This window comes from Marmota flaviventris, chromosome 1 (assembly GCF_047511675.1).
Source record: "Marmota flaviventris isolate mMarFla1 chromosome 1, mMarFla1.hap1, whole genome shotgun sequence".
In the NCBI taxonomy this organism is placed as follows: domain Eukaryota; kingdom Metazoa; phylum Chordata; class Mammalia; order Rodentia; family Sciuridae; genus Marmota; species Marmota flaviventris.
In genome coordinates, this window is record NC_092498.1 from 115,874,235 (window position 1) to 115,900,761 (window position 26,527).

Below are 26,527 nucleotides of genomic sequence, written 5' to 3' on the forward strand. Positions count from 1 at the left end.
GGCTAAGAGCAGAGCCTTGCCCTGGATCTCCCACCTCGTAGCTCTGACATTGACTAGGTTGCCCTTGCTCTCAGCCCTCTTCATTCTCAAAAAAGAAAAAGAAAAAAAGGAGGTGTGGGGGACAGTCACTCTTTTTTCCCAGGAGAATCAGCAAACTTTATTACGCTTTGTACTGGGGCACTAGAGGAAAAGGCCAGGCACGGTAAGGACACAGATTCTAGAACCAGGCTGTCTGGGTTCAAACCCCAGCTCTGCCACCTCCTAGCTGTGTGACCTTGGAAAGTGACTCAACCTTTCTGCGCTTCTGTTTACTCACCTGTAACAGGGGGAGTATCATCTGTCTTGCAGCCACCTGTGAGCATGTGATAGGTTAAGACACGTTGGGTACTGTCATGAGACTCACTGTCACTACCATTCAGTGAGTGCCTGCGATGTGTCAACATCACATGAAGCCCCCAACAGGCCTGGTCTCCTTTGATCCCCATGGGCAGGATTTGGGAACTGCCCTGATCCCCGTCTATGTGGACGGCAGAGAGAAGTCACAGGCCCGAGGGCACACAGCCAGCGACCCTGGGCTGGGATGGAACCCAGGTCTGCTGGCTGGTCCCTGCTGGCTCTGTCCCCACTGCTCTAGGGTCTGGAGCCGAGCTTGCAGCAGCTTCTCAGATGCAGCGGGTGACCGTGAGCCAGGGCTCCGCTGGTTGGAGCAGGGCTGGGATTTTGTAGGTGATGGGATAAAAAGATCAGATCGCCACAGGAGTACTGTTTATTGTAGAAAATCAGGAATATGCAACAAACAGAAAGGGCTTCCTGTGTCTGTTGGTCCTTTTTAGGGCAGACAACTGGAATCCTGTTGAACACGTTCTTCTTTTCTGCTTATATATGGGACCACTTACCCATGGCACCCAGAACTCTGCTGTGCCATTATTTTGAATGGCTGAGTAATATTCCACTATAGATGACATGTTCTGTGTAACATCCCCTATTGTTGGGTACTTGGTTAGTCCCAGTCTTATTGATATTATCAAGTATCATTCCCATTCATGTTCTGGGATGTATCTGAGTTAGTTCCGTGCTCTGAAGTCCTGCAGACATGAAGGTCGAAGCAAACGCCATGTGCATATTTGTGGCCTCTGGCATCCTGGTTGATGAGGTTTAGGTGGAGGTCCAGAGGCCAAAGGAAGGTTCTTCCCTCCAGCCCACACCCTCACCTTCCTCTTCTCTCTCTGCTCCCAGTCCTGCCTTCCTTTTGCTACATCTTTCTGTCCTCTTCCTCACTCCATCTCTTAGTTGAGGTGGAAGTATCTAGAAATGTGCCTTTGATCCTACGGGTTCCCCACCCCCCATCCCACAAGGCCTTGGAATTGTAACTGGTGAGATCTTTGTGTTCTGATGACTTGGCAGACCTATTGCCAGGAGAGTCAGGAGCGTGTAGGAGATAATGGTTGGGTTATTATAAGAGCAAAAAATTGAGAACAACCTGAGTGTTCATCTTCAAGGGAGGGGGCAGAATAAGCTGTGGCTTGTTCCGACTGTGGAATGCTACTTAGCCAGTAAAAAGAATGAAGCATCAGGTGAAAAATAAGTTGTAGAGCAATGCATATGCATTGGTCATTTCTATTTTAAAAACAGCAAACAAAAATCATAACTTTCCCCTGTGTGTCAGAGAGAGCTAACCTGTATTGATAACCATATACTCTATTAAGAACTAACTTCGTATCAATTAATTTATTCTTCAGAATAGCGCAGTGAGGTGCATACTATTATTATTCCCATTTATGAATGAGGAAATTGAGACTCAGAGAGGTGCGGTAACTCTGCCAATGCCACACAGCCATTTTTGATACAGCTGACATTTGAACCATAAGTCTGTCCCTGAGCCAGCTCTTAACCACTCTATTTAAAAGTTCAGAGAAAGAATTGAAAGGGTGTACTCCAAATAGCGAAGACTAGCACCAGTATGAGGCTCTGACTGGGGGCATTTTTAGCTTTACCTTTAGTGTTCGATCTTTTTTTTATTATTATTATTATTTTTTATTTAAGGGAAAAAATACGCGTGTTAGTCATAGACATAAACATTAATTTTTAAAAGTCGTAGAAAGGCTGGGGATGCATCTCGGTAGTGCTTGCAGAGCATGTGTAAGGCCTCAGGGTTCAACTCTCAGCATTGCAAAAACAAACAAATAAATAAATAGATGTTAGAGAGATCAAGGAAGCAGGATTTATGCACCAAAGGTATGCACTGCTGTTTTCTTCCGCCTCCCGCCACACGCCCTGCCCGTTGCACAGAGAGGTGTGAGGCCACGGGTCTGCAGGCTCGCAGTCGAGGGGGCAGAGGTGGCTGTGAGCCCGGCCCTCTCACCCTTTCCTGCTCCCCAGAGTGGCCGAGCAGGGCGCCTGCCCCTGCCCTGACCAGACTGTCCTCCCCCAGGATCGAGCGGTCCACGGACCAGGTCATCAAGCCTGTGAACCTGGAAGCGCTCTCCAAGTGGACCGGCCACATCCCCCGGGACGTGGTGAGGGACATGGCCCGGATCGCCCCTATGCTGGCCCGGCTGGGCTATGACCCGTATGCAAACCCACCCAACTACGGCGACCCCGACCCTATCGTCATCAACAACACGCAGCGGGTGAGTGTGCTGGTGGAGACCGCTCCCGGGCTTCCGCAGGAGTGGGGGCGCCAGTCCCCTGAGGAGGCACTTCTCTCGTGATTCCTGAGCTCTGGCTTGTTTCTGTCTAGGGACGTGGTGAATTCATGACTGCTTGTATTTCCATTTTTGCTTGGGCTGCAGGGAAGCTCAAAACCAACCGGTAAAGCCAAGCGCTGTGGCACCATCTTGTGATCCTAGTGACTGGGGAGGCTGAGGCAGGAGGATTGCAAGTCCAAGGCCAGCCTCAGCAACTTAGCAAGATCTTGTCTCTAAATAAAAAAAAAGTGGGGGGCTCAGGGTGTGGTCAGTGGTTAAGCACCCCTGGGCTCAATCCCTGGTACCAAAACTACAACAGCAACAAAAACCCCAAATGGGAGCCCTTCTCCCATCCTGCAGCTGAGAGCTGACGCAATTGTGAGCTGGTTGCCTCTCATTTCTCCACTTCCTCGCCCTTCCCTTCCTGTTTCCCGGCTGTTTGTGTAGCACGTCAAGTCTTTGTTGAGTGGGCATAAACAGATAAACTACGGGTCCCTTTATTGTCCCGTAAGGTCTAATGTTGATTTCTCAACACGTGAGTTTACAGCTACTTAAATTCCTTTTTTTCTTTTTTCTTTTCTGTTTTTTTTTTTTTCTTTTTTCTTTTTTTTTGGCAGTGCTGGGGATTTAACCGAGGACCTTGCACTTACTTGCTCTACTGCGAACCACCCTTTTTAAAATTTTATATTGATTGAGTCTCACTTAGTTGCCCAGGCTGGCCTTGAACTCCTGGGCTCTAGCAATCCTCCTGCCTCAGCCTCCCAAGTAGCTGGGACTATAGGTGCACCCCACGCCCAGCTTGTACTAAGAGTCTTCAGTGTCTCAGTTCTTGCTAATCTCTCCCCCCCTCCGCCCCTCTTCTTTTCCCCTTTGGTACCAGCGATTGAACTCAGGGGCACTCAACCACCAAGCCACAGTCAAAGTCCCCAGCCCTTTTTATGTTTTATTTAGAGACAGGGTCTCGCTGAGTTGCTCAGGGCCTTCCTAAGTTGCTGAGGCTGGCCTGCAACTTTCGATCCTCCTGCCTCAGCCTCCCAAACCTCTGGGATTGCAGGCGTGCGCCATCACACCTGGCTTAATTTCTGTTTTCAACAAGGAGCAGTTTACTAACACTGATCTCTAGACTTTCTGCTCTTGAAATCCAAAGTATAAACCCATCTGTGGGGCTCCTAGGGTGTGCGAATTCCTTCTCCCCAACTTCACTTGATTTTGCAAAACATTTACAGAAAAACTCAGAGATCCAGTGAACGTAGCCAGCCTGTACTGCATGGTAGACTCTCACCACTGGATATGGTGCATTTTTATTATTTTCTTGTTATGAATATTTCTTGATTGATTTTTTATTTAAAATAATTTTTTTTGTAGTTGTTGAAGGACAGCATGCCTTTATTTTATTTATTTTTACGTGGTACTGAGGGTTGAACCCAGTGCTTCACGCATGCTAGGCAAGCGCTCTTTAACTTAACTACGGCCCCAGCCCTTATTGACTTTTATTTTGTTTTTTAATTTTTTATTACCATTTAATTAGACTTCATTTAAACCCTACCCATGTCTTCATGTACTTTTCCATACACATGTTCTACCTCATGACAAAAAAATCAACTGTCAAGACATTAAACTGTACCCCATAAGTACACGTTATTATTATATGCCAATTAAAATAGGATGGGCTGGGGGTGCAGCTCAGACGTGGAGTGCTTACCTAGCATGCACCAGGCCCAGGGTTCGGTCCTTGGTGCTGCAAAATACATACATACATACATAAAATGAGGTGCCATTTTGCCATAGTTGTAATTATTGACTGAGTTATAAAGAAGAGTATGGCGATGATCTTGAAATACAGACCCCCTGTGCTTCCTAGAAGTGGGGACTGGAGCAGGAGGAAGCATTAGCTCCTCTGGGGTCTCTTTAAAAGGTGAAAGCCTTTGCCAGGTGTGATGGTGTGCACCTGTAATCCCAGCAGCTCGGGAGGCTGAGGCAGGAGGATTGAAAGTTCGAGGCTAGCCTCAGCAACTTAGCAAATCCCTAAGTAACTCAGCAAGATCCTATCTCTAAGTGAAATACAAAAAAAAAAAAAAAGCTGGGGATGTGGCTCAGTGGTTAAGTGTCCCAGGGTTCAATCTCCAGTTCCAAAAAAAAAAAAAAAAGGGTGGCTCCTGGCTTGGCCCTGACTGTGCGGCACAAAGGCTGGACTTTGTGTATTTTATTAGATATAAATGATTCTCATGAGCACTGGTGGCTAGGATCCGCTCTTTGGAGCTTTTCTGTTTTTATAAAATAGAAGATGTCCCAGGATTTCTTGCACAGAGGTTGCTTCCCTGGGGGTCTACAAGTCCCAGCCAGGGCCAGACACCCAGCTGTATCCTTTTATTTATTTATTTATTTATTTTTTTTTTTTAGCTGTAGGTGGTCACGATACCTTTACTTATTTACTATTTACTTATCTTTCTGTGGTGCTGAGGATGGCACCCAGGGCCTCACACGTGCTAGGCGAGCGCTGTACCACTGAGCCCCAGCCCCAGCTGTTCTTCACGGTGGTCTTGTCTCTGAAGTCCCCTCATGAACAGCGGCGTGTGAGCGAGCGCGCTGCAGACGGCCAGGTCCTGGTGAGGAAAGGCCCAGTGCTGATAAGATCGTCTGGCCCTGATGCTGTCCTTCATAGCCACCGGCAGCCACGGGCTCTGATGGGTCCTGTGGCCTGAGACTCGTCGGAATTGAGGGGTGCTGTAGGCACAAAGTCCACACTGGAGTTTGAAGTCTTGGGACAAAAGAAAGGCTGTGAGCGCCCTCACTGACTCATTCTGTATAGAGCACGTCATATTTTCAATACACCGGGTTAAATAAAAGGTGTTATTAGCAGTAGTTCCCCGGTCTCATTGTATGTTTTAACCTGATAAATCCCAAGTGTTCAATTCTGCGAGCACAATGAATATTCAAATGGGGATCTTTTTTTCTTTTATTTTTCTTTTTGATACTGGGGATTGAACCCAGGGTCACTTCACCACTGAGCCCCCTTCCCAGCCCTTTTTGTATTTTACTTAGAGACAGGGTCTCGCTGAGTTGCTTAGGACTTCCCTAAATTGCTGAGGCTGGCTTTGACCCCACCATCCTCCTGCCTCAGCCTCCCCAGCCGCTGGGATGACAGGCGTGGGCCACCGCGCCCAGCTTCAAACGTGGTGTCAGGGTCCCCATCAGGAGTATACTTGATGCTCCAGCTAAGGTTTTTCAGGTTCTAGGTCTGAGATGAAATGGGCTCCCGTGGCCACTAGGGAACTGGACGTGGTGCCAGGCTTGGTGGTACATGCCTGCCATCCCAGGTACTCGGGAGGCAGAGGTGGGAGGACAAGGTCAGGGGCAGCCTCGGCAACTCAGCAAGACCTTGCCTCAAAATAAAAAGGAGGGGAGATGGGGCTCAGTGGGAGAGCTCCCGGGTTCAGCCCAGAACTAAAAAAAATAATAATAATAAAGGAGGGGGGGAGGGGGGAGGGAGGGAGGAAGAAGAAGAAGAAGAAAACTTAGAAGTTCCATAGTTGATTCACATTATGTTTCTTTCTTTCTTTTTTCTTCTGAGGCATAACTGAAGTACCATAAGATTCACTGATCATAATGCGCGACTGTTTTAGCAGATTTATAAAGTTGTGGGCAGAACACCAAGCATTCCCAGGTGCCCGTTCACAGTTCAGCCCGCTCCCATCTCAGCTGCAGGCGACTAATCTACCCTCACTGTCCGTGGGTCTGCCTTCCCTAGGCACTTCATTAGGGTACACTCACACAGCCAGGGGCGGCGCGCACGCCTGTCACCCCAGTGGCCTGGAGACTGAGGCAGGAGGATCACGAGTTCAAAGCCAGCCTCAGCCACTTAGTGAGGCCCTACACAACTCAGCCAGACCCTGTCTCTAAATAAAAATATAAAAAAGGGCTGGGGATGGGGCTCAGTGGTTACGCACCCCTGGGTTCAACCCCTGGTATCCAAAAAAAAAATAGCTCCCCGGGTCACTCCTAGCCACTTTGTTCGGGGTGACTCTGGGGGCTCCTTGTGTCCTTGTTTGTGTTGGCTGTTACTGGGTATCATCTGTAGTGCCACCTTGGCACGGGAAGTTCCCTGAGAACAAGAATCTCAATCCTCTGGCTAATGTTGTGCCTCCAGTGCTTGGGATATGAGGAGCTCAGTAAATGTCAGTTGGATGGACAGGTGGATGGATGGACGGACAGGTGGTGGGTGGGGAGAGGAGGGGGGAGGAGGAGGAATAGAGGGAAGGGCACATTGATTGGTGGGTGGGTGGATGGGGAAGATGGGTGAGGGCAGATGGAGGGATGGGCCCGACCGTGCCCCTCGGTCATTTCCACCGTGGTGACATTGCTTTTCTCTCCCTAGGTCTTGAAAGGGGACTACAAAACACCAGCCAATCTGAAGGGATATTTTCAGGTTAGAAACCCTGGGGCCACCCCGAGTTCTGTTTTCCCGGCTGGGCCACTAGCTTGTGTGTGCCCGTGGACACGTCCCTACTCCTCGCTGAAGGTCTCCCCATCACAAACTCGGGTGGGGACGGGTGGGCAGAGGGACTGATGCAGCTGGGGCCCATCGCACCCCCGCCACCCTCGCCGCGCCGTGAGTGCCGTGGAGGGCCTGTGGGGACCTGCTGTGGCGCGTCCCTCTCATCTGATTGAAGGCAGGGGTTCCAGACAGCGTGGGGGGGATTTTCCTCCATGCCCCCCCAAAGAGAGAGAGAGAGAGAGAGAGAGAGAGAGGTGTGCGAGGGTCGTACAATGCATGTGTCTGTGCAAATGGAGATGCGCCCACTCCTGCGTCCCTGTGACGGTCTCCCAGGCATCCCTGGCATATCTGCAGGGGTGGTCCTTGCTTTATGTCACTGTGAGAAGGGACGGGCCTCAGCACACAGCAGGGACAGCCCTTTACCACTGGAGCTGCTGTTCTGGTGTGGCAGTGCCACCTCTTTGACACCTATTAACTCCGTCTCCCCAGGTGTGACTTGTGTCACCCAGAGCAGCTTAGAGACCCGGTGGGGTTGAAAGGGCTTTCCCCTGTCCACACGCGCTATCCCACGTGTTCCAACTGTCATGAAGTTGTTTAAAAACACACACTGCACGCGTGTTTGACACAGAGCTTCTGTGATCTGAACACCACAAACATGGATGATATCCAGGGTGGAAAGTGTCGCTGGTGGGTGACGTTTCGCCCACCACCGATCACTTCATGACGTGAGCCACGCAGGCCAGCTCAGAAATCCTGGGAAGTCTCAGTTCCGAGTCCCCAAGGGACCTCTCAAATCTTCACATAGTGCAACAAACATAAATCACAGTGTGTTTCTGGAGTTTCGGGTGAAAATGTCAGATGCCTAAGTATCTTGGATAAGGAAAGTAAAACAAAGATTTGGGTTGTACTCAAAACAAAGGCGTCTTGTTAGTCACTAATGGCGCCTTCCTGAGAATTACCAGGCTTATAATTTATTGGTGAAAATACCCACATTTAAGTGAAGGAGTGTTGCTAAAATTACTAGTTTTAGTTTGTGTGTGTGTTTTATTTAATTTGGCAAAATAAAGACTAACCCGCCCTATGGCGGTCCGCTTTAATTATCTAATGAATGAGGGCTGAGCGCCTGCGGGGGAGCCACAGCCTGAGCACTTCCCGGATGTTTGGGGAGCGGGTCCTGCAGGCTCCCTGAGGGTCACAGATCTGAACTTGCCACTGTGAGCAGTGTGGCCAGAACTAGCGAGCACTATGTACTGTTCCTTTCAACCCAAATGATGAAGCGAGCCCGGCACTGGGGCTCACGCCTGTCATCCCAGCAGCTTGGGAGGCTGAGGCAGGAGGACACGAGTTCAAAGCCAGCCTCAGCAACTTAGGGAGGCCCTAAGCAACTCAGCAAGACCCTGTCTCAAAATAAAAAATAAATAAAACTAGGCTGGGGAAGTGGCTCAGTGGTTAAGCAACCCTGAGTTCAATCCCTGCTACCTAAAAGTAAAAAAATAAAAATGAAGCAAGAACAAGGAATGGAAACAGACGTGGGGGGTCACCCACCACCTGAAACTCTCCCCACCGCTGCAGATGCTTTAGCAGATGGCCCTCTGTTTGCTCAAGCAAATGAGTTGCAGTTCTATTGTGTGAGCCGAGCGTGGCCATCTTCAGGTCCCCATCTATTGAGTTGTACTCTGACCATCTGGGACAGCTGCGCAGTGTTCTCTGTAATGCACGAGCCAAAACCTCTTAGCTGTTTCCTTAAGATCGTCCCCGGTTCCTGCGGCATCCCCATGAGGTCCGTGCACACCATGCCTCTGCTTTCCCCCTGCACCCCACCCCGTGCCTCCAGACCCCCCTGGTGTTGCCTGCCATCTGTGGGGCATCTGTGGGGCGAGGGGTCCATCCCATCATCTACTCAGAATTCACTTTTAAGGAGTAGCGTGGGGGTGGAAGGGTGTGGTATTTTACAAACTCTTGAGGAACACTTATAACATTTTACAAAACTGGGTGGGTGTCCAGTCCCCTGCAGCGTCGCCGAGCAGGCCCAAGGCAGCTGGCAGAGCTGGGACTGGTGTGGGTTGCTATTAGGAGAAGATAGGAAGGGTCCAACCCCTGCTCTCTGGCCTGGCCTCCCCTGTTGTCCCCACGCCATCCAGGGCGTTGCAGAAGCTGGCAGGAGTCAGGGCCGCTGTATGTTGGTGGCGGGTGATGCCGTCCACACAGCCCTGGGTGCTTCCACGCCTGCTGTCAGTCACCAACCAGGAATCCCCAACCCTGTCACTGGGGTGGGTAGGGCGATTCCCATACCTAGGCTCCGTGATGAAGTCACTGGCCCTCGGTGGTGAACTTGGCCTCCAGCCCCTCTGACCTCCCGGGAGCCTGGGGATCAGCTCGGAACTCCAGCCCTCTCCTCCTGCTGGGTCTTTCTGGCGACCACCCTCGAAGCCGGTTAGGGCCGCAGCCACCAGGGCACTCGTTATACAGGAGATCCCAAGGAGGGTGGGAGCTGTGTGACCAGAACAGGGACAAAGACCTACCTACCACCCCCAGATCAGATGTCGCCTGGTGAAGCCCCTTCCTGAGCCCCACGCCCTGTGGTGTTACCTGGGTTTGTCTTTATATATGTGTGTCTGAGGGACTCTGCCCCCTGCTAGAGGGGACCCTGCACTCCGTGAGAACAGGCCCTGGCACCTAGTGGGTGTGCGGGGATTAATTGAGAGCCTGTGTGTGTGTGTGTGTGTGTGTGTGTGAGACTAGTGATGCTGCAGGGTGGGCCTCACGCCACCGGCCACCTGGTGACCCCTTCCCACCTGCTGTCTTCCCCCAGGTGAACCAGAACAGCACTTCTTCCCACCTGGGAAGCTCGTGATTTCCAGGTAGGCCTGCCCACTTCCCCGGGCTCCAAGGCTTCTCCGCTCAGGAGCCACCATCCCCTGGGAGCAGTGTCCACCAAGGTGGGCTGACCCAGCCCCCTCCAGGTTTCCATGGTGACAGGCTGGGGAGCTATTTATAGAAGGGAGGCTTAGTCTCCTAGCTCTGGATCAGGGATGGGGGAGGGAGGCATCCATGCTGAACCAGCCCTGGGAGGGTTCTTCCAGCCCTGGGGAGGGGGTAGGAGGGACCATAACCGGCATCCGGGTTTGGCCCAAAGCAATTAACGATCTAATAATAGTCACAAGCAGTTCCATTCTAAAATAACACCCAAGGCATCGGGCCAGGTATGTCTTTGTGTTCCTCATTTAATCCTCAGTGGCCCTAGGAGGCAGGGGACACAATTCTACCATTTTTACCAAGGAGAAAAACCCAGACACAGAGAGGGCCTTTGAGGTACCCAAGGCCACACGGCCACCAAATGGCAGAATTCGCCCTGAAGTCATCTCCCCCAGTGTGTGCTTTAGTTTGTGATTTTCAGGGCATGGTTACCCTTCCTTGTTTTGCTAAGGGGCAGGGAAAGGGATTTTGAACTTGGAAACCCCAGTTTATGAGAACACCAGGCGTAACTTCTCTAGGCCTCCATTTCTCATATCTGGAGAGTAGGGACTCATCAGTGTCCACCTCTGAGGGACAGGGAAGCTGGCCCAGGTGGGAAGGCTCAGAACTGTAAAAGCAGTGGACCCTCGCCATGAACTTGGGACGGGAGTCCAGGCTCCAGCAAGTGAGCTGGCCTCCCGACACGCCCCCGCCCCCAGCATCCCCAATGTGGCTCAAGGAAAGCAAGGGGGACCCCACAGAGAACTCAGGACCAATTTGTACTTTTCCTTTTTTTTTTTCACAGCTTTGGGCAAGTGCTTTACCACTGAGCTACACCCCCTCCTGCCCTCCCTGTCATTTTAATTTTACTAATCTTATCCTAGTTTTAAATAATCAGAATATTTATTAGTGTGTCTCTAAGTCTGCTTTACACCATCCTGCCCGGCTGGGGACACTGGGGCTCTGTCCTCCTCAGAGGTCCCATCTTGAGTTGTGCTAAGATCCCAGAGTTTAACTTGACAGAGAAGAACCTTCCCGTTGAAAACTGCTCCCCTCCCTGCCTTCCCAACTCGAGGCCTCTTTGCTGACTTCCTGTGGATTCGTTAGCAGAATCCTGGACCTTTTTTACGAAACCGGGTTTATATACGTGGTGCAGTAGCTAATCCCAGGCCGAGTTCACCTTGAACAAATGCTCATCATTCCCTGGCCTCTATCCCCAAATCACTGCTATTTGGTCTTTATAATTAAGAAAAGTGGCCAGGCGTGGTGGCCCACACCTGTAATCCTAGTCACTCCCAAGGCTGAGGCAGGAGGATCATAAGTTCAAGGCCAGCCTCAGCAACTGAGCGAGGCCCTGAGCAACTCAACAAGACCCTGTCTCTAAATAAAATACAAAAAGGGCTGGGGATGGGGCTCAGGGGTTAAGCGTCCGTGGGTTCAATCCCTGGTTCCAAATAAATAAATAAGTGGATCTTGGAGGTCAGGTGGGTGCAGGTTGACATGCAGGTGAGAACCCAAGGAATGTTCTCAAATCCTCTCCTGCCATCTGGGATGCATGTATAAACCTTGCACTCTGACGCCATGGAGGAGGACCACACCTCTCACAGTCACATGTGTAAATATAAAACCTCTGTTTCAGGCTGTGACTCTGGGCTCAACGCAGTCTTCCCTTTCAGATCTCTGCCAATGGCTTTGTTGCCGAGAAAAGAAGAAGCCGCATTCGAGTGGAAATCGGACCCTAATCCAAGCATATTGCTTGCTATTAATCACCAAAACAGGACTGCCAGGGAGGAATGTATTGCATATGTTTGCAAAAACAGAAGCTTTTGACACTGTCCCTTGACACTCTCTGGACGTCACAGAGCCAAGAGTGTGGATGTGCTCTGGCTTTTGGAACTTAGGTATTTTATATTTTTCCCTGTTTTTTTTTTTTTTTTTTTTTAATGGATCTGCTGTCCTCCTCTGTCATTTGCAGAACTGCCTCGGTGGCTTTGTTTGTTGGGACAAGATCTACAACCTGTGCCTCTTCCTTTTCACCCTTACTTTGAATTTCAAAAAATCTATTTAAGAATTTAATATATGAGGCTTTCTTTGATTTCTCTCCCACTTCTACTCCGTTTAACAGAGAAAAAGAATTATTTGAATAAAGTGATCAGAGTCTCATTCGTCAATGCCGTACTTCACCAAGTGAACAGATTTCTGTGCCTGCGTTGAGTTGTCACATAGATGGGTGACAAGCAGAAGCCGGAGAACATGTCCATACAAGGGACAGCTGAACACCCTATGTCAGGCTAGTGGTTTGCTGGGACTCAGAGGAACTGTCGTATTCTTGGTGGTTGGGTGAGATACCAGAGAAAAACCAGGTCAGGGAAAAGCCACACAGAGCAGAGGCCAGGCTGTTTCTCTCTGCCCTGCGGAGTCTTTTTTGGTACCTGGGATTGAACTTAGGGGCACTCGACCACGGAGCCCCATACCCAAATCCCCGGCCCTAGTTTGTACTTCATTTAGAGACAGGGTCTCACTGAGCTGCTTAGGGCCTCGCTGTGGCTGAGGCTGGCTTTGAACTTGAGATCCTCCTGCCTCAGCCTCCTGAGCCTCTGGGATTCCCTGCGCAGTCTTAATAGACCACCTGCTCGACTGTCCCTGTAAGGATGCGTGACAGCAGAGATGAGGCATTGCCGGCCAGGGAGCTCACCTGGATAGGGACAGAGGAGAGTGCTGAAAACATGAGGTCAGGGAATAATTCCATAAAATGGGCCCACTGTGCTGACCCCCACCTCCTTTCTTTTCCAAGAAGCAATTTACCCGTAGCCCTGCCTGGCCAAGCAGACAGGACATGTCACATTCCTTAGCAAACTGCCTTTTATCTTCAGGAGAAGTGCAGACCCCAAATAACAACAATAAGAGGAACCCAGGTGACCCTGACGGGGGAGAACTTTGTAACCCCTTTTCAAGGACCAAATCCTGAAACTCAGGGCGATAAGGATAATCCCTCCTAACCGCAAAATCTACAAAATCCTATGGTTAAGAATCCAACCAGAAGCTGGACGCGGTGGCCCACGCCCGTCATCCCAGCAACTCAGGAGGGTGAGGCAGGAGGATGGCAGGTTGGAGGCCAGCCTCCGCAGTTTTACAAGGCTGTTAGCAACCCATTGAAACCTGTCTCAGAATAAAAAGGGCTGGGGATGTTGATCCGTGGTCAGGCACCCTTGGGGTTAATCCCTGGTACAAAAAAGAAAAAAAAAATCCAATTAGAACCAGTCAGCATGGGCCAGAGTGACCTAGATTTGTCATGGCAGAAGGGACTTGAAAGTCTGATGTCATCTTGCTGTCACTCAGAAACAAAAGGTGGGCCCGGGTGGGACTCTGGAAACTTCTCTGGGATCCCCAATAAAACTGGGGTGCAGGAGGGGCACGCTGTCCCTGCCCACTCTGAGAGGACCCACTCTGTCACCTGAGGGTGTCCCACCTGTTTCCTGTCCCTTCAGCCCACTGTGCCCGTCACTCTGAGCCACATGTCTGGGATCTTTCTGACCATGAGAATTGGGCTCTGGCTCACGCTCCCCCCTTTCCCAGAAGGCCCGGCTGTGACGTCCTGGGCCCCGAGGGCTGTGCTTCCTGCTGGGTTGAAACACTACGGTGCCACAAGGAGCCCAGTGCTGGGGACGGTGGGCGAGGCCCCCTTGACTTCTGCCAGAAGGGCGTGCACCCAACGGAGCTTGGTGAGCGAGGGCTCCTGGGCGGCGTGCGACCTGCGCTCACCTGTCCAAGCCCAGAGGATGAACCAAAAGACCCCAGGAAGAGGAAAGAGCAAGGCTCTAATGACGGCCTGGCAAGATCAGGTGTGGTGTCAGGGACCCCCAGTTTGGGGACAGCCGGTGTTTTATCCTGTAAAGAGCAAGATCCCCCCGTCCCTCCTTGGCTGAGAACTCTGGGGTGCACGATCTTCCCCATCATCATCGAGGTGTTGCTGGCACAGATATCCACAAGGGACCCATCTCTGAGTCGAGCAAGGTTTGTTGACAGAGAATCTCCCCAGGCTGCCCTCTGCAAGGGGCAGCAGCCTGCCGGGAAAACCTCTTAACTGTCCAAACTATCCAGTCACGTACAATGGAGTGGTTAAAAAGTAACCCGTCTGCTCCTGTGACTGTTACTTGTCTGCCTTTGGTGGTTTCGGTAGTTAGGAAAGGTCATGCCTGGGCGGGCAGGTGCTGCTTTTCAAAGTGGAGTTACTTTGGCCTGAGAACCTAACACTGGGTTATTTAAAGAAATATACCTTTAGCCTGCGCGGTCGTGCACGCCTAGGATCCCAGCAGCTGGGGAGGCTGAGGCAGGAAGATCACGAGTTCAAAGCCAGCCTCAGCCACAGCGAGGCCCTAAGCAGCTCAGTGAGACCCTGTCTCTAAATAAAATACAGAATAGGGCTGGGGGCGGGGCTCAGTGGTCGAGGGCCCTGAGTTCAATCCCCGGTACCAAAGACAGAAAAAAATATATACCTATAGTTGTCCCCACTTCTGTTGGTTCTCTTGCAGCGGGAAAGTCTCCCTGTGGATCCGGACCTTTGGCACACACACAGTTTATCTCTGTCGGCCAGGTGGCCGCTTCCTTCTGGCCTCCTGTCTGTCCAGGGCTGTGGATTTTCACTCTCTGGTGTTAACTGCTGGCAGCTGTTGATTCTGCTCCCCTCCCCAGGCCTCTCCCATCCCAAGTCGCTCAGCATTTCAAGCTGAGCACTGCCTTGTGCAATGGGCCCAGGGCCTTCCACTCCTCACAGGAGGCAGCCCCCTGCTTTGATCTCTAAGAGGGACAGCCCTGCCCTTTGCCCTGACAGGAGGAGCCCATTAGCTAATTTTAAAATTGGGGTGGGCTGGGGACATCATGCTTAGTGAAGGAGGCCAATCCCAGATCACCAGAGGCCCGATGCTCTCTCTGATGTAGGGATGCTGACACACAGTAATGGGGAGGGAAGAATAGGAGTTCATTGTCCAGACAAAGGGGCGTGAAGAGGAGGGAGAGGGAGGGAATAGAAAAGACCGGGGAATGAATCGGACAGAACTTTCCTATGTGCACATGATGACAAGCAGTGTCACTCTGCATCATGTCCAACCAGGGGAATAAGAAGTTGTACTCCACGTGTGCATAGTGTGTCAGCATACATTCTGCTGTCACACAGCTAAGAAGAACGAATTTTAAAAATTGGGATGGGTACAGGGAAGGACTAGAGTTAAAAATGGCTACAATTGGATGTTTATATCCCAATTAAGGCTGAATACTATTACTATATTATTATCATCATCATCATCATTATTATTGTTTTTGGTACCAAGGATTGAACTCAGGAGCCCTCGACCCCTGAGCCCCACCCCCAGCCCTATTTCATATTTTATTTAGAGACAGGGTCTCACTGAGCTGCTTAGGGCCTCGCTGTGGCTGAGGCTGGCTTTGAACTCAGAATCCTCCTGCTCAGCCTCCCCAGCCGCTGAGATCACATGCGAGGCCCACTGCGCCCAGCCTAAATACTATGTTATGAAAATGACCCACTGGACTTTATTTCTCACGAGCCCCCCCCCCCGCCCTGCCTCCCCCACTGCTTTTCTTTCTATACCTTTCGGCCTCCTTCTTGTTCTCGGCCCTCAGTGTTGCCATTTATCCCAGATGTATTAACTTTCCAAGGTGGAAACCGCCACGGTAATGAGTTGTCCCCGTTGAGCAGTTTTTGTGGCCATCCAGGTAAGCGGGAGCACTCGGTCAGGGTATTTTGGATGAACTTGTCCTCTTGAGCTGGAGGTGATGAAGGCAGACTCTGGAAGGGGGGTCAGAGCAGCAGTTCACAGTGATGAGGGCAGCAAAAGGAAAGAAGCACCCGTGGGTCTGTGACGGGAGCTCGGCCTTGTCCCTGATGCCAAGCAATGCCGGTTTAATGATGAGGCTGTTACCGCTGTTGACCCGTGACGAGTTCTTGCTTCCCCAATGTTGAAGAATAACACCAAAGAAGCACGCCGAGGCAAGGTCAAAGGTCAGAGTAGAAATTAGAAGTTTATTAAAGGACAGCAGAAAAGACTTCTCCCGGAGAAAGAAGGGGACCCAAGAGGTGGAATCCGTGGAAGGGGTGTTGTCTCCCCTTTTTATAGTTTTGGTGATGGAATGTAGGTGGGAAGGCCCGAGGGGTGGGACACAGGTGGGCCAAAGAAGTAATCTGGTCAGGAAGGACTTCTGAGTCAGCACCTTTTTGCTGGGGGCTGTTCATTAACATTTCTTTGAGGTGGACTTTGGCCTCGGGCCTTTTCGGGACTTCATTAACATTCCATGAGTTGTCCTGTGTTTCCCTGAGTCATTCTCCGCATGGTCTCCATTTTAGATTTCACTCAGCATTAGACCCGATTTATCTAACTACATTGACTACCTAACTTTAAATCTGGCTTCAAGGCCATGGTTTGAGAAAAAGGAAAAGCTTGTTTTATTGCTTTGCTAGCAAAGGAGAATCACAGGGGACTCCTGTCCCTGAGGCTGTGATTGTGCCCATTGGGAGGAACGGGGGATTTCAAAGGAAGTCTTCCAGGGTTGCATTCCAGGTGTGCTCTGGTAGGGGGTCCCAGGGCACCCTGATGGGGTGTTGGGATTCACATGTTAATTTGGGAGATATTCACTTCCTAGATCCTCTGGCAGATGTCTTCCTGTGCAGCACTAATAACTCTCCATCATCTTGTTCCCTGCCCCCAGGTTGGTGGGGAGGAGAGGGAGAAAAGGAAAAGGAAAACGTGTCCTTTTTGAAAATAAGCCCCAGATGGCCAGTGCAGTGGTGCACGCCTGTAATCCCAGAGGCTCGGGAGGCTGAGGCAGGAGGATTGCAAGTGCAAAGCCAGCCTCAGCAAAAGTGAGGCCCTAAGCAACTCGGAGACCCTGTCTCTAAATAAAACAAAAAACAGAGCTGGGGACGGGGCTCAGTGGTCGAGGGCCTCTGGGTTCAAACCCCAATACCAGAAAAAGAAAAAAAAAAAATCCTCAGAGCTATATTCAAAAGGTGAAGTGGGCCCCTGTTGCAGGTCTCAGGTTGAGGCAGAACATACTTGTGACTGGCAGAGCTTTTTTTGATATTTATCGGGCACTCCTGTGTAAAAACTCTTTCTTTATGGCCTGACAGTTTTACTGACTTTCAGGAAGACTGACACAAATGTGCATCTCAGGTAGAAGGGCCACTGTCTTGTCTTGTAAATGTCCATGTATCGCTGCATTTTGGTCAAACTCCCTTGCCAAGTGTTGGAGTCCAAATTGGTCAAAATGGACCCTTTTTCTGTCTCCTGTTAGAGTCAGCTGAGATTTGTTAGGGATCACTCTTGAGAACTTTTTATAACAACAACAACAAAAATTTATCTTCTGAACACAACTTAAAGTGTTTCATTTCTGAATCTGATCTTTGCCCCCTTTAAAATATCACTGTACCAAGGTCTCCACGTGTTCTCTCCTGAGTCCATCTGAACATCAGTCAACGACACAATGCTACACCAGAAACATGATCAGAGAGGCTGACAGAGCTCTTCCCTCCTGTGGATAAGGTGGCAGAACGTTTTCACGTCCACATTGTCACCCTTTGAACAATTTAGTCTCTCCTTACCACCTTCCAAAAATACACTTGAATTCCCATCCCAGTGTAAAGAGTCACACAAAATTTCATATATGACAATAAGTCAATAAGACAACAGGTGACCTTTATCCAGGTATAAAACATTCAGTGATATGAATAAATGCAAATCAAATTTGTTATTTTTGTAGAAACCTGAAGGAGACTAACGCTACAGAGAATATTCTTTTGGAGAATACCAACTTGGAAAAGTGCTCTCCCGAGGTTTGCATTTTAAAATCCTCGTATACTTGAACATGAATGCATCTAGTATACAAAGAAGCCAGTAGTAGTTAGTATCACAATTACACAGATGTCCTACTCACTCAGGTTGGCTTTTTTTTTCTTTTTTCTTTTTGGTTGTCAGTGGGCCTTGTATTTTACTTATTTCTATGTGGTGCTGAGGATTGAACCCAGGGCCTAGCACATGCTAGGCGAGCACTCCACTGCTGAGCCACAACCCCAGCCCTCAGTTTAACTTTTAAAGTGAATTTAGAATCCATAGTCTAAGGTGACAATAATCTCAGGTCTGCTGCATGGGTTAGCAGTCCTAGCGAAAAACAAAAGAGAGACTTCAATCTCTTATGCATTTAGGAAAGACTGTTAGTGATCAGAAATAGACTTAGTGAAAGCAAACAGATATGACAGGTCTTCAAAGGGCGGTGTGACCCTTCCATGATAGATGCTATACATAAAAGAGAGCACTTATTGGTTATCTTGCAGGTAAACTCACATAGACATTCATTTAGCAAACTTTTGCATAACATCTAGACAAAGCTTATACAAAACTAGTTTTCAGATGTAGACATAATATCTAATTACAAATATTTAGGGTGTCAACTATATGTTATAGCTTAAATAACAGTTCTTCTTTTAACCAGTTAAGAAACCATTTAAAAGGTTTAAAAACAAGTAGAACCCTAATTCCTTTAAGATTAGTTTCTCTGCTAGGTGTGGTCGCACACACCTGTAATCCCAGTGGCTTGGGAGGCTGAGGCAGGAGGATGGCAAGTTCAAAGCCAGCCTCACCAATGTTGTGAGGCCGTAGGCAATGTAACGAATGAGACCTTGTCTCAAAATAAAAAATAAAAAGGGATGGAGATTTGCTCAATGGTTAAGTGCCCCCGGGACCAAAAAACAAAACAAAACAAAAAACCAGACTTAGCTCCCTAAGTATAAGACCTAACAGACACAAGAAAATTATCTTTTTTTTTTTTTTTCTTTTTCTTACCAGGGGTTGAACCCGGGGATGCCGACTCTCCCGTGGTTGTCTCTCAATCAGTTCAGCAGCACCTCACACCCTCAGCACAGAAGTGGGGTTGCTTGGAAAGCCAGGCCTGCCCAAGGGAGCTGGAGAGACAGTTGCTCCTGGGTCCCACCTAGGGTGCCAGATTAGTTCCCAAAAGCTCAGTTCTTGTCCCTGATGCCAATGCAATAATGAGGACACTGCGTTTAGAAAAAGGAAAAAGAAGCTTTATTGCTTTGCTAGTGGAGGAGAAGTACAGGGACTCCTGTCCCAGAGGATGTGATTCCGCCAGTCAAGGGTGGGGGGGTTAAAGAGGTGACTCAAAGGCTACATTCCACTGTTCTGTGGGGGATGGTAATTCACATGTTAATTTAGGAGATGATCATTTCTGAGATCTGGCGCCAACCTAGTATCTGAATTGCTTCCTTCGTCTGGTGTGTGCTGAAGGACAGATAACTCTGCCCAGGATGGGGAAGAAAGGTAACCCTGTTTAACCCAAGATTAGGGAGAGACGGAGATAGAGAGGTGATGAGACAGGAAGAGAAAGAATATGTCTATCTAAGAATAAGTCGCAGAACCAACCTGGGTGCCCTTCAACAGATGAATGAATAAAGAAAATGTGGTACATACACACAATGGAATATTACTCAGCCTTAAAGAAGAATGAAATATGGCCTTTGCTGGAAAATGGATGGAGCTGGAGACTATCATGCTAAGTGAAATAAACCAATCCCAAAGAACCAAAGGCTGAACATTTCCTCTGATATGCGGATGCAAGTTCCCAATAAGGGGGTGGGGGCTAGTGAAGAATAGAGGTGCTTTGGATTAGGTGGAGGGGAAGGAAGGGAGGGGAGTGGAATGGGGGTAGGAAGAATAGGAGAACCAATGGGACACTGTTGCCCTTTGTGCGTATATGAGTACACAACCCGTGCGATTCTACATCATGTACAACCAGAAGAATGAGAAGTCCGTTTACGTATGATGTGCCAAAATGCATTCTACTGTCCTGTCCAACTTATCAGAACAAATTTAAAAAAAAAATCACAGTGGCAGAGCGGCAAGGGCTCTATTCAAAACATAAGAGCACTGACTCAGTTCCAGAGGTCACACCTTTTAGAAGAATTCCAGCCACGGAGACACAGGAGACAATCATAGAACTGCCCCCCCCCCTCCCCGGGGAAAACATTAACAGCGGAAGCAGAGGGAGAAGCAGGAGAGAAAGCTACAGACTCTGTCTAGCCCCTGTGTTGCGGGACGGGGACTTGTCCCCTGAAAAAGCCAGTCTCGGAATCCATTCACCGTACATTGTCCTTGATTTGGTCGGAAAAGATTTTTCTTCTTTTTTTGGGGGTGGGTACCAGGGATTGAACTCAGGGGCCCTCAACCACTGAGCCACACCCCCAGCCCTATTTTGTGTTTTATTCAGAGACAGGGTCTCATCTCACTGAGCTGCTTAGTGTCTCACTGTTGATGAGGCTGGCCTTGAACTTAAGATCCTCCTGCCTCAGCCTCCCGAGCCGCTGGGATGACAGGTGTGCGCCACTGTGCCCAGTGCTGAAAAGATTTTTTGATTCACAGCAGTACATGAATGCATTATCACAAAGCAACCAGAAAATGTATAGTGAGAACCCAAGAGGTCCCATTGTACTTCCTCTCAACATCCCCTTCCTTTCCTAATGCCGCCCCTTTCCTGTTTGGAACACAGTATTCCAGATTGTTCATACACATTTCCATGCCTAGAAATATAGTCCCCCACGGCCTATGGCCCACGGTCCACATCTGCAATTCAACCAAGTGGGATCAGGAACATTTGGGAAAAAATTGCATCTGTGCTGAGCGTGTTCAGACTTCCTCACTTGTCACTCTTCCCTAAACAGTACAGTTTAACAGCTGTGTAGACGGCACTCACTCTGGGTAGGGTTCTAAGTCATCTAGAGATGAGTTAAAGTGTGGGGGAGAGGGGGGCTGTAGCTCAGTGGTGGAGCGCTTGCCTAGCATGTACAAGTTCACTCCCAACGGTGCCCTGGGTTCAATCCCCAGCATTGCCAAAACACTTTAAAAAGGTAAAGTGTATGGGGAGACATGCTTAGGCTATAGGTGATTGCTACACCATTTTATATAAGAGACTTGAACATGTGCAGATTTTGGTTATGGTATCCTGGAATCAATCCCCCTGGATACTCAGGGATGACTATTTATATTTAAATATATAATCTTTTTTTGGGGGGTACCGGGGATTGAACTCAGGGGCCCTTGACCACTGAGCCCCATCCCCAGCCCTGTTTTGTGTTTTATTTAGAGATAGGGTTTCACTGAGTGGCTTAGGGCCTCGCTGTTGCTGAGGCTGGCTTTGATCTTCCTGCCTCAGCCTCCAGGGTTGCTGGGGTGACAGGCGTGCGCCACCACAGCTTATGCTGACTTTTTTGACAGACTCCACCTGTGTACCCTGATTTGGACAGAAATTTGACAACACTGTGAAACTGGAGCCTTGTCCTAGAACTTTCCTTGGTGGTTCCTTAGGGCAATGAGTCAGCCGTCCTGGACCCTCCACTGTCCAGCCTGGGTACTGGGCACCGTCTGTTCTGATTCCTTAACCTGCCATAGGTGGAGACATGCACTCTGCACTTCACTTGGGGGCTATAATTATATATGACCAGCTTTGGTGTCAGAGAAAATGAGGGTCACGCCCTGGCCATGCGGTTTCCCTGTGGGGTGACCGTGGGCACGCTGTGCCTTGCTGTGTGGGTTAGACCCATACGCTAAGCCGTTGTATAGAAGGGATCCCAGCGTTTGCAGACTTGGGTACCCAGGGGGGTCTGGACCCACCCAGTTCCTCCCATGGGAAGGTTGGATGACTTCTTCAACCCTGGCTTTCCTCTTCTGAAAATGGAGACATGCGGGTGAGGACTGTGCTGTCCTCACAGGGGGGTTATGAGAAATTGAGAAGGAGGTCACCAAGTCGCCAGGTTTTCCCCTGCGGTGACCAGAGGACTGAGGGGAACAATCACAGAAAAGGAAAAGTGTATTTGGGGCTCACAGACTCAGTCCAAAGACATCTGGCTTCCTTCCATTCCTCTGGGATTCCGGTGGAAAGGGGAGAAAGGGAGAGAGAGGGAGAGGGGGGGGAGAGAGGGAGAGAGAGAGAGAGAGAGAGAGAGAGAGAGAGAGAGAGAGAGAGAGAAGGGGGAGAGAGAAAAGAAGAAGGAGGAGGGGGGAGGGGAAGGGGAGGGGGAAGAAGGGGGAGGGAAGGAGGGAGGGGGAGAGCGTGCTCCCTTCGCAGATACCGCAGGGGTCACGGTCCTCCTGATACTGAAAACTGACCAAGGCCACGCCCCGGTGACCGCCCCCGCCACGCCCCACCGCCTGCAGCTCCGCCCAGTTAGTCCGCTCGAGGGCGTCTCAGCGTGGCTGGTCGAGGTCCTCACAGCCCCATCATTTCACCTCTTGCATTCTCACACTGAGTTTTTGGGGACACCTCCATCCAAACCGTCACAGGCAGGCGAGTCCAGGTGAGGGAAGCTCAGGACTGGAGGCTGCGGCACCCGAGGACAGCTCTGTCGCTGGCCGCTCTCCGGATTCTCTGGCCATCCTGAAGGAAGGGTGGGCTGCCATCCCACCCACGCCCAACCTTCAGGGTGCCGCGCATCCACCGGGGGCTGCCAGCTGCCGGCACAGCCCGTGGCTGGGGGACTGTCTGCTGCACATTTGCCAAATGAAGCCACCGCCGGCCTCGAGGCTCACAGTGGCCGACCTCCGGAGCCGGGTGCTGACAACTTCCATCAAAACACAACAAAGAGAACCAGCTCTCTTCCTGTAGGCCTGACCTCCAGGGTAAGGGGGACCTGGGCCGAGTAAGGACCCAGGAAGATCCTGATCCCTGCTGACCACGAGCAGAGGACCTTCCTGGTTCCCCTCCTCCGACTGCACCAGGGCTGCCCTTTGTTAAATCGCTCAGTTCTGGGATTAACCAGAGCGAGCTGGATGGGTCCCCAGGCAGATGTTGGCGGGGACTCTACCATCTGGAGGCTTCCTCACTCTCCTCTGGAGCCTGGGCTGGGATGGCTGGAGCATCTGGAAGTTCCCTGGGCATCTCGTCCCTGAACCTCTTTGCATGGTACCTTGGGCTTCCTTAGAGTGAGGGGGGCCAGGGAAGTCGGGCTCCTCCCGTGGGCTGGGCTCCTCCCGTGGGCTCGGCTCCTCCCATAGCAAATGTTACAAGAGGTCAGGAGCAGGGGAGCTTAAAGGGTATGCCAGGAACTGGCACGGTGGCACTTCTACCTCGGTTTTCCACATAGCCAAGGAGCCCTCCTGCAATCAAGGAGAGACAGACTGAAGTGGGTAATAAGGTCATCTTGCAGAGTAGATGTGGTGTGGACGACACTCATGCAGCCACCTTTAGAACATACCATCGGCCTCGACGGAGATCCCAAAAGAGATGGGCCTCACCTGCAGATTCTCAAATGACTTTCAGACCTCCAGAAACACTGATGCTCGGGAGTGTTCCCATTCTTCCTCTGGGGTACAAAATGAGAACACATATTTCCTTACCGCCAGGATTTCACTTACCTCCAGGGATTCTAAGCCCTTCACAGGCAAGGGCACCAACAACCCCGGCTTCTTGGAGGGTTTCCCCAACCTCTGACTCCTCCTACCAATGGGGGTGTTCCAGCCTTCCCTCACCCCAAATTTGGGTCTGGAATCATGTGGAAACCTCTTACCCTTCATCCTTAACTCTGTCTCATTCACTGTTCTGAGCTCTGCTCAGAATAATAAACCACAAGAGTTCTCTCCCACCTGGTGGAAGCCCCTGGCTCATCCGCCAGGCCCTCCTCCGTCTTGAGGCCTTCCTCAAGTCTGGATCATGCTGATTTTTTTTTTTTTTTTTTTGGTACCTGGGATTGAACCCAGGGACACTTAACCACTGAGCCACATCCCCACTCCATTTTTGATTCTTACTTAGAGACAGGATCTCACTAAGTTGCTTAGGGCCTCGCTGAGTTGCTGAGGCTGGCTTTGAAGTTGCCATCCTCCTGTCTCAGCCTCCTGAGCCGCTGGGATTACAGTTTGGATTATTCAGATTTTACCTCATTTGTAACAAGCTATTTTTCCCCCTCAACAGATTGTTTATTACTTTATTTTGAAATGATTATTGACTCATATGAAGTTGCAAAACTAGTGCAGAGAGTTCCATGGATCCTTCACCCAGATACGTCACGTGGACATCTCACACAGCTGTAATACTAGGAAACCGACGTTGGTACAATACCATAAACCACAAACTTTTATTTACTCTCACCATGTTTTACACGCAGTCCTTTGTGTGTGTTGATGTAGGTCCAAGCCATGCATTCAGGGTTTTGGATCCTTCTTTAGCAGCAGAACCCTCTCAGTCCCTTTCACACCCTTACAGAAAGTCACATGGAAAAGCAGCTATTCCCTCTTTCTGGGATTTTTTTTTTTTTTAATAGTCCAAGAGATTGAACCCAGGAGTCCTTAACCACTGAGCCCCAGCCCCAGCCCCTTTTTGAATTTTAGTTTGAGTCAGGGTCTCACTAAGTTGCTGAGGCTGGCCTTGAACTTGTGATCCTCCTGCCTCAGCCTCCCGAGTGGCTGGGATGACAGGCATGGGCCATCACACCCGGAAAGCAGTGGATGACTTTTCTCTGCACCAAGCACCAGATACATCTCTCTGAAGCACTTTATTCAGGTTTTGTGTTTATTTTCCTGCTGGTTGATTCAAGTTGTTCTTACTCTCTAGGCTGGAAACCCAGGAGAGTGGGAAGCATTTTTTAAAATTGCCCCACTTATCCCCACTGACAGCCACCTCCAGCCATCACAGGTGTGGCAGCTGGCTTCCAGCATGGCGCCCAGTGAAGCCGCTTCCTGGTATCCGTGCCTCCCACTGGGACGTTTTCCTTCCTGTACTCATCAGGACAGACAGCAGACTAAAGAGAGGACTCTGGTTACATCTGAATTCCAGATAAGAGGATGGGTAATTTTTAGTATTTTTCAAGGTTGAATGATACATAATCAAAAATAGTATTCATTTAACCTGAAATTCACAACTGTATTTTTATTAGCTAAACCTGGCGCCCCTAAGAAGGGCTATGTAATCAATAGGAAATTGCAGAGATGACCACGTGTGACTTCTGAGATTAGGTCATAAAGGACCTCAGGAGGTTCCGTGGCAGGGAACTGAGACCTGTGGATGATTCAGCCCCTGTGGAACCTTCAGATGAGTGCAACCCCAGGAGAGACGAGGCTGAGTCAGAAGCACCCAGCTCAGCCACTCCCCACTTCCTGCCCAAAGTGGTGTGAGGTGTTTTCTGTTGTTTCAAGGTGCTAAGTTTGGAGGTCACTGTGACATTGTGGTAGACAATGGCTAGGTACTTGTTCAATATTGTTAATGAGCTGGGTGCAGTGTTGCGCTCCGTAGGTTGAGGCTGGAGGATGGCAAGTTCAAAGCCAGCCTCAGCCACAGTGAGGCCCTAAGCAACTCTGTGAGACCCTGTCTCTAAATAAAATACAAAAAAGGGCTCAGTGATTAAGGAGCCTGATACCAAATATAAAAAATAATGTTAATGAATAAGTGAAACGTATGCTCTTGCCGGATGCTTGCTTTATCGATAATGTCCGATATCTGGGGAAACTTGTGTCCCAGCTTTCTATATAAGGACAGAGTCTTCACAAGTTCTTGAAATATAAGTAGAAACCATCTGCAAGGAGCACTTAAAGGGAAATCAAATTTGTAATCTCAGCCAATCTGGGTTTTCAGTTCTGCCAAGTTCAGGACACCATATATATTTTTGTGACAAACTTCAAAATAAGAATGAGCCATGTGCAACTGCATAATGTCACTGTCCTAGAAAAAGTACATGTGCTAGACTTTAAATATATCAGCTTGGAAACGCCACTTAAGGATTGTTTCTATGGTATCAACCTATTTAAATTTGTAACTGAGCAAAGCTTTTTTATTTCCCCCAAATTTTTTTTGGAGGCCATGTGGAAACTTCAGTGTTCCATAGGCTGCATAGGGGAGTGGTCAGCATGTGGATAGAGACAGGGTAAAGGAAACCGTCTTTGAAGGTTGAGGAACTGAAGACACAGTGATGTACACAGGGCGTTTGTGCTTGTGACCGTGAATGCCCACCAATCACTTTAAGGTTGGCTCAGATAGGTCCATCTGGGCGGGGTGGTGCATCCCTGTAATCCTAGCGGTTCCGGAGGCTGAGGCAGGAGGAGTTCAAAGCCAGCCTCAGCAACAGTGAGGCACTAAGCAGCCCAGTGAGACCCTGTCTCTCAATAAAATTTAAAATAGGGCTGGTGATGTGGCTCAGTGGGCGAGCGTCCTGGGTTCAATCCCTGGTACACCTCCCCCACACTGAAAAAAAAAAAAGAATTAAGTGAATTAAGCCAGGGAAAGTGATCAGAAGAGACCCCAGCAAAGAACCAGTAGGTCAGCCTCAGTGACTTCTGCCCTGCTCTGCCCTGTGCTGTGGCATTTAATTATTTGAATTATTTAATTA

The 26,527-nt window shown here is 49.7% G+C and overlaps 1 protein-coding gene and 1 long non-coding RNA gene across 2 annotated transcripts in view; both read left to right on the plus strand.

Annotated features, from left to right (window-relative positions):
* Tpst2 (tyrosylprotein sulfotransferase 2) overlaps nucleotides 1-12,308 on the plus strand; it is a 43,462-nt gene extending 31,154 nt beyond the window's left edge. The window contains exons 4-7 of the mRNA XM_027955873.2: nucleotides 2,432-2,630; nucleotides 7,063-7,113; nucleotides 9,995-10,043; nucleotides 11,814-12,308. Of these exons, the coding sequence (XP_027811674.1) occupies nucleotides 2,432-2,630; nucleotides 7,063-7,113; nucleotides 9,995-10,036 (292 nt within the window). The 3' untranslated portion in view covers nucleotides 10,037-10,043; nucleotides 11,814-12,308. The remainder of the gene's footprint in view (nucleotides 1-2,431; nucleotides 2,631-7,062; nucleotides 7,114-9,994; nucleotides 10,044-11,813) is intronic.
* Nucleotides 12,309-17,326: 5,018 nt separating this feature from the next.
* Nucleotides 17,327-19,089, plus strand: LOC139704753 (uncharacterized). Its single transcript, XR_011706739.1, has 2 exons — nucleotides 17,327-17,980; nucleotides 18,990-19,089. It is a non-coding gene; the product is annotated as an uncharacterized lncRNA (long non-coding RNA).
* Nucleotides 19,090-26,527: the final 7,438 nt, after the last annotated feature.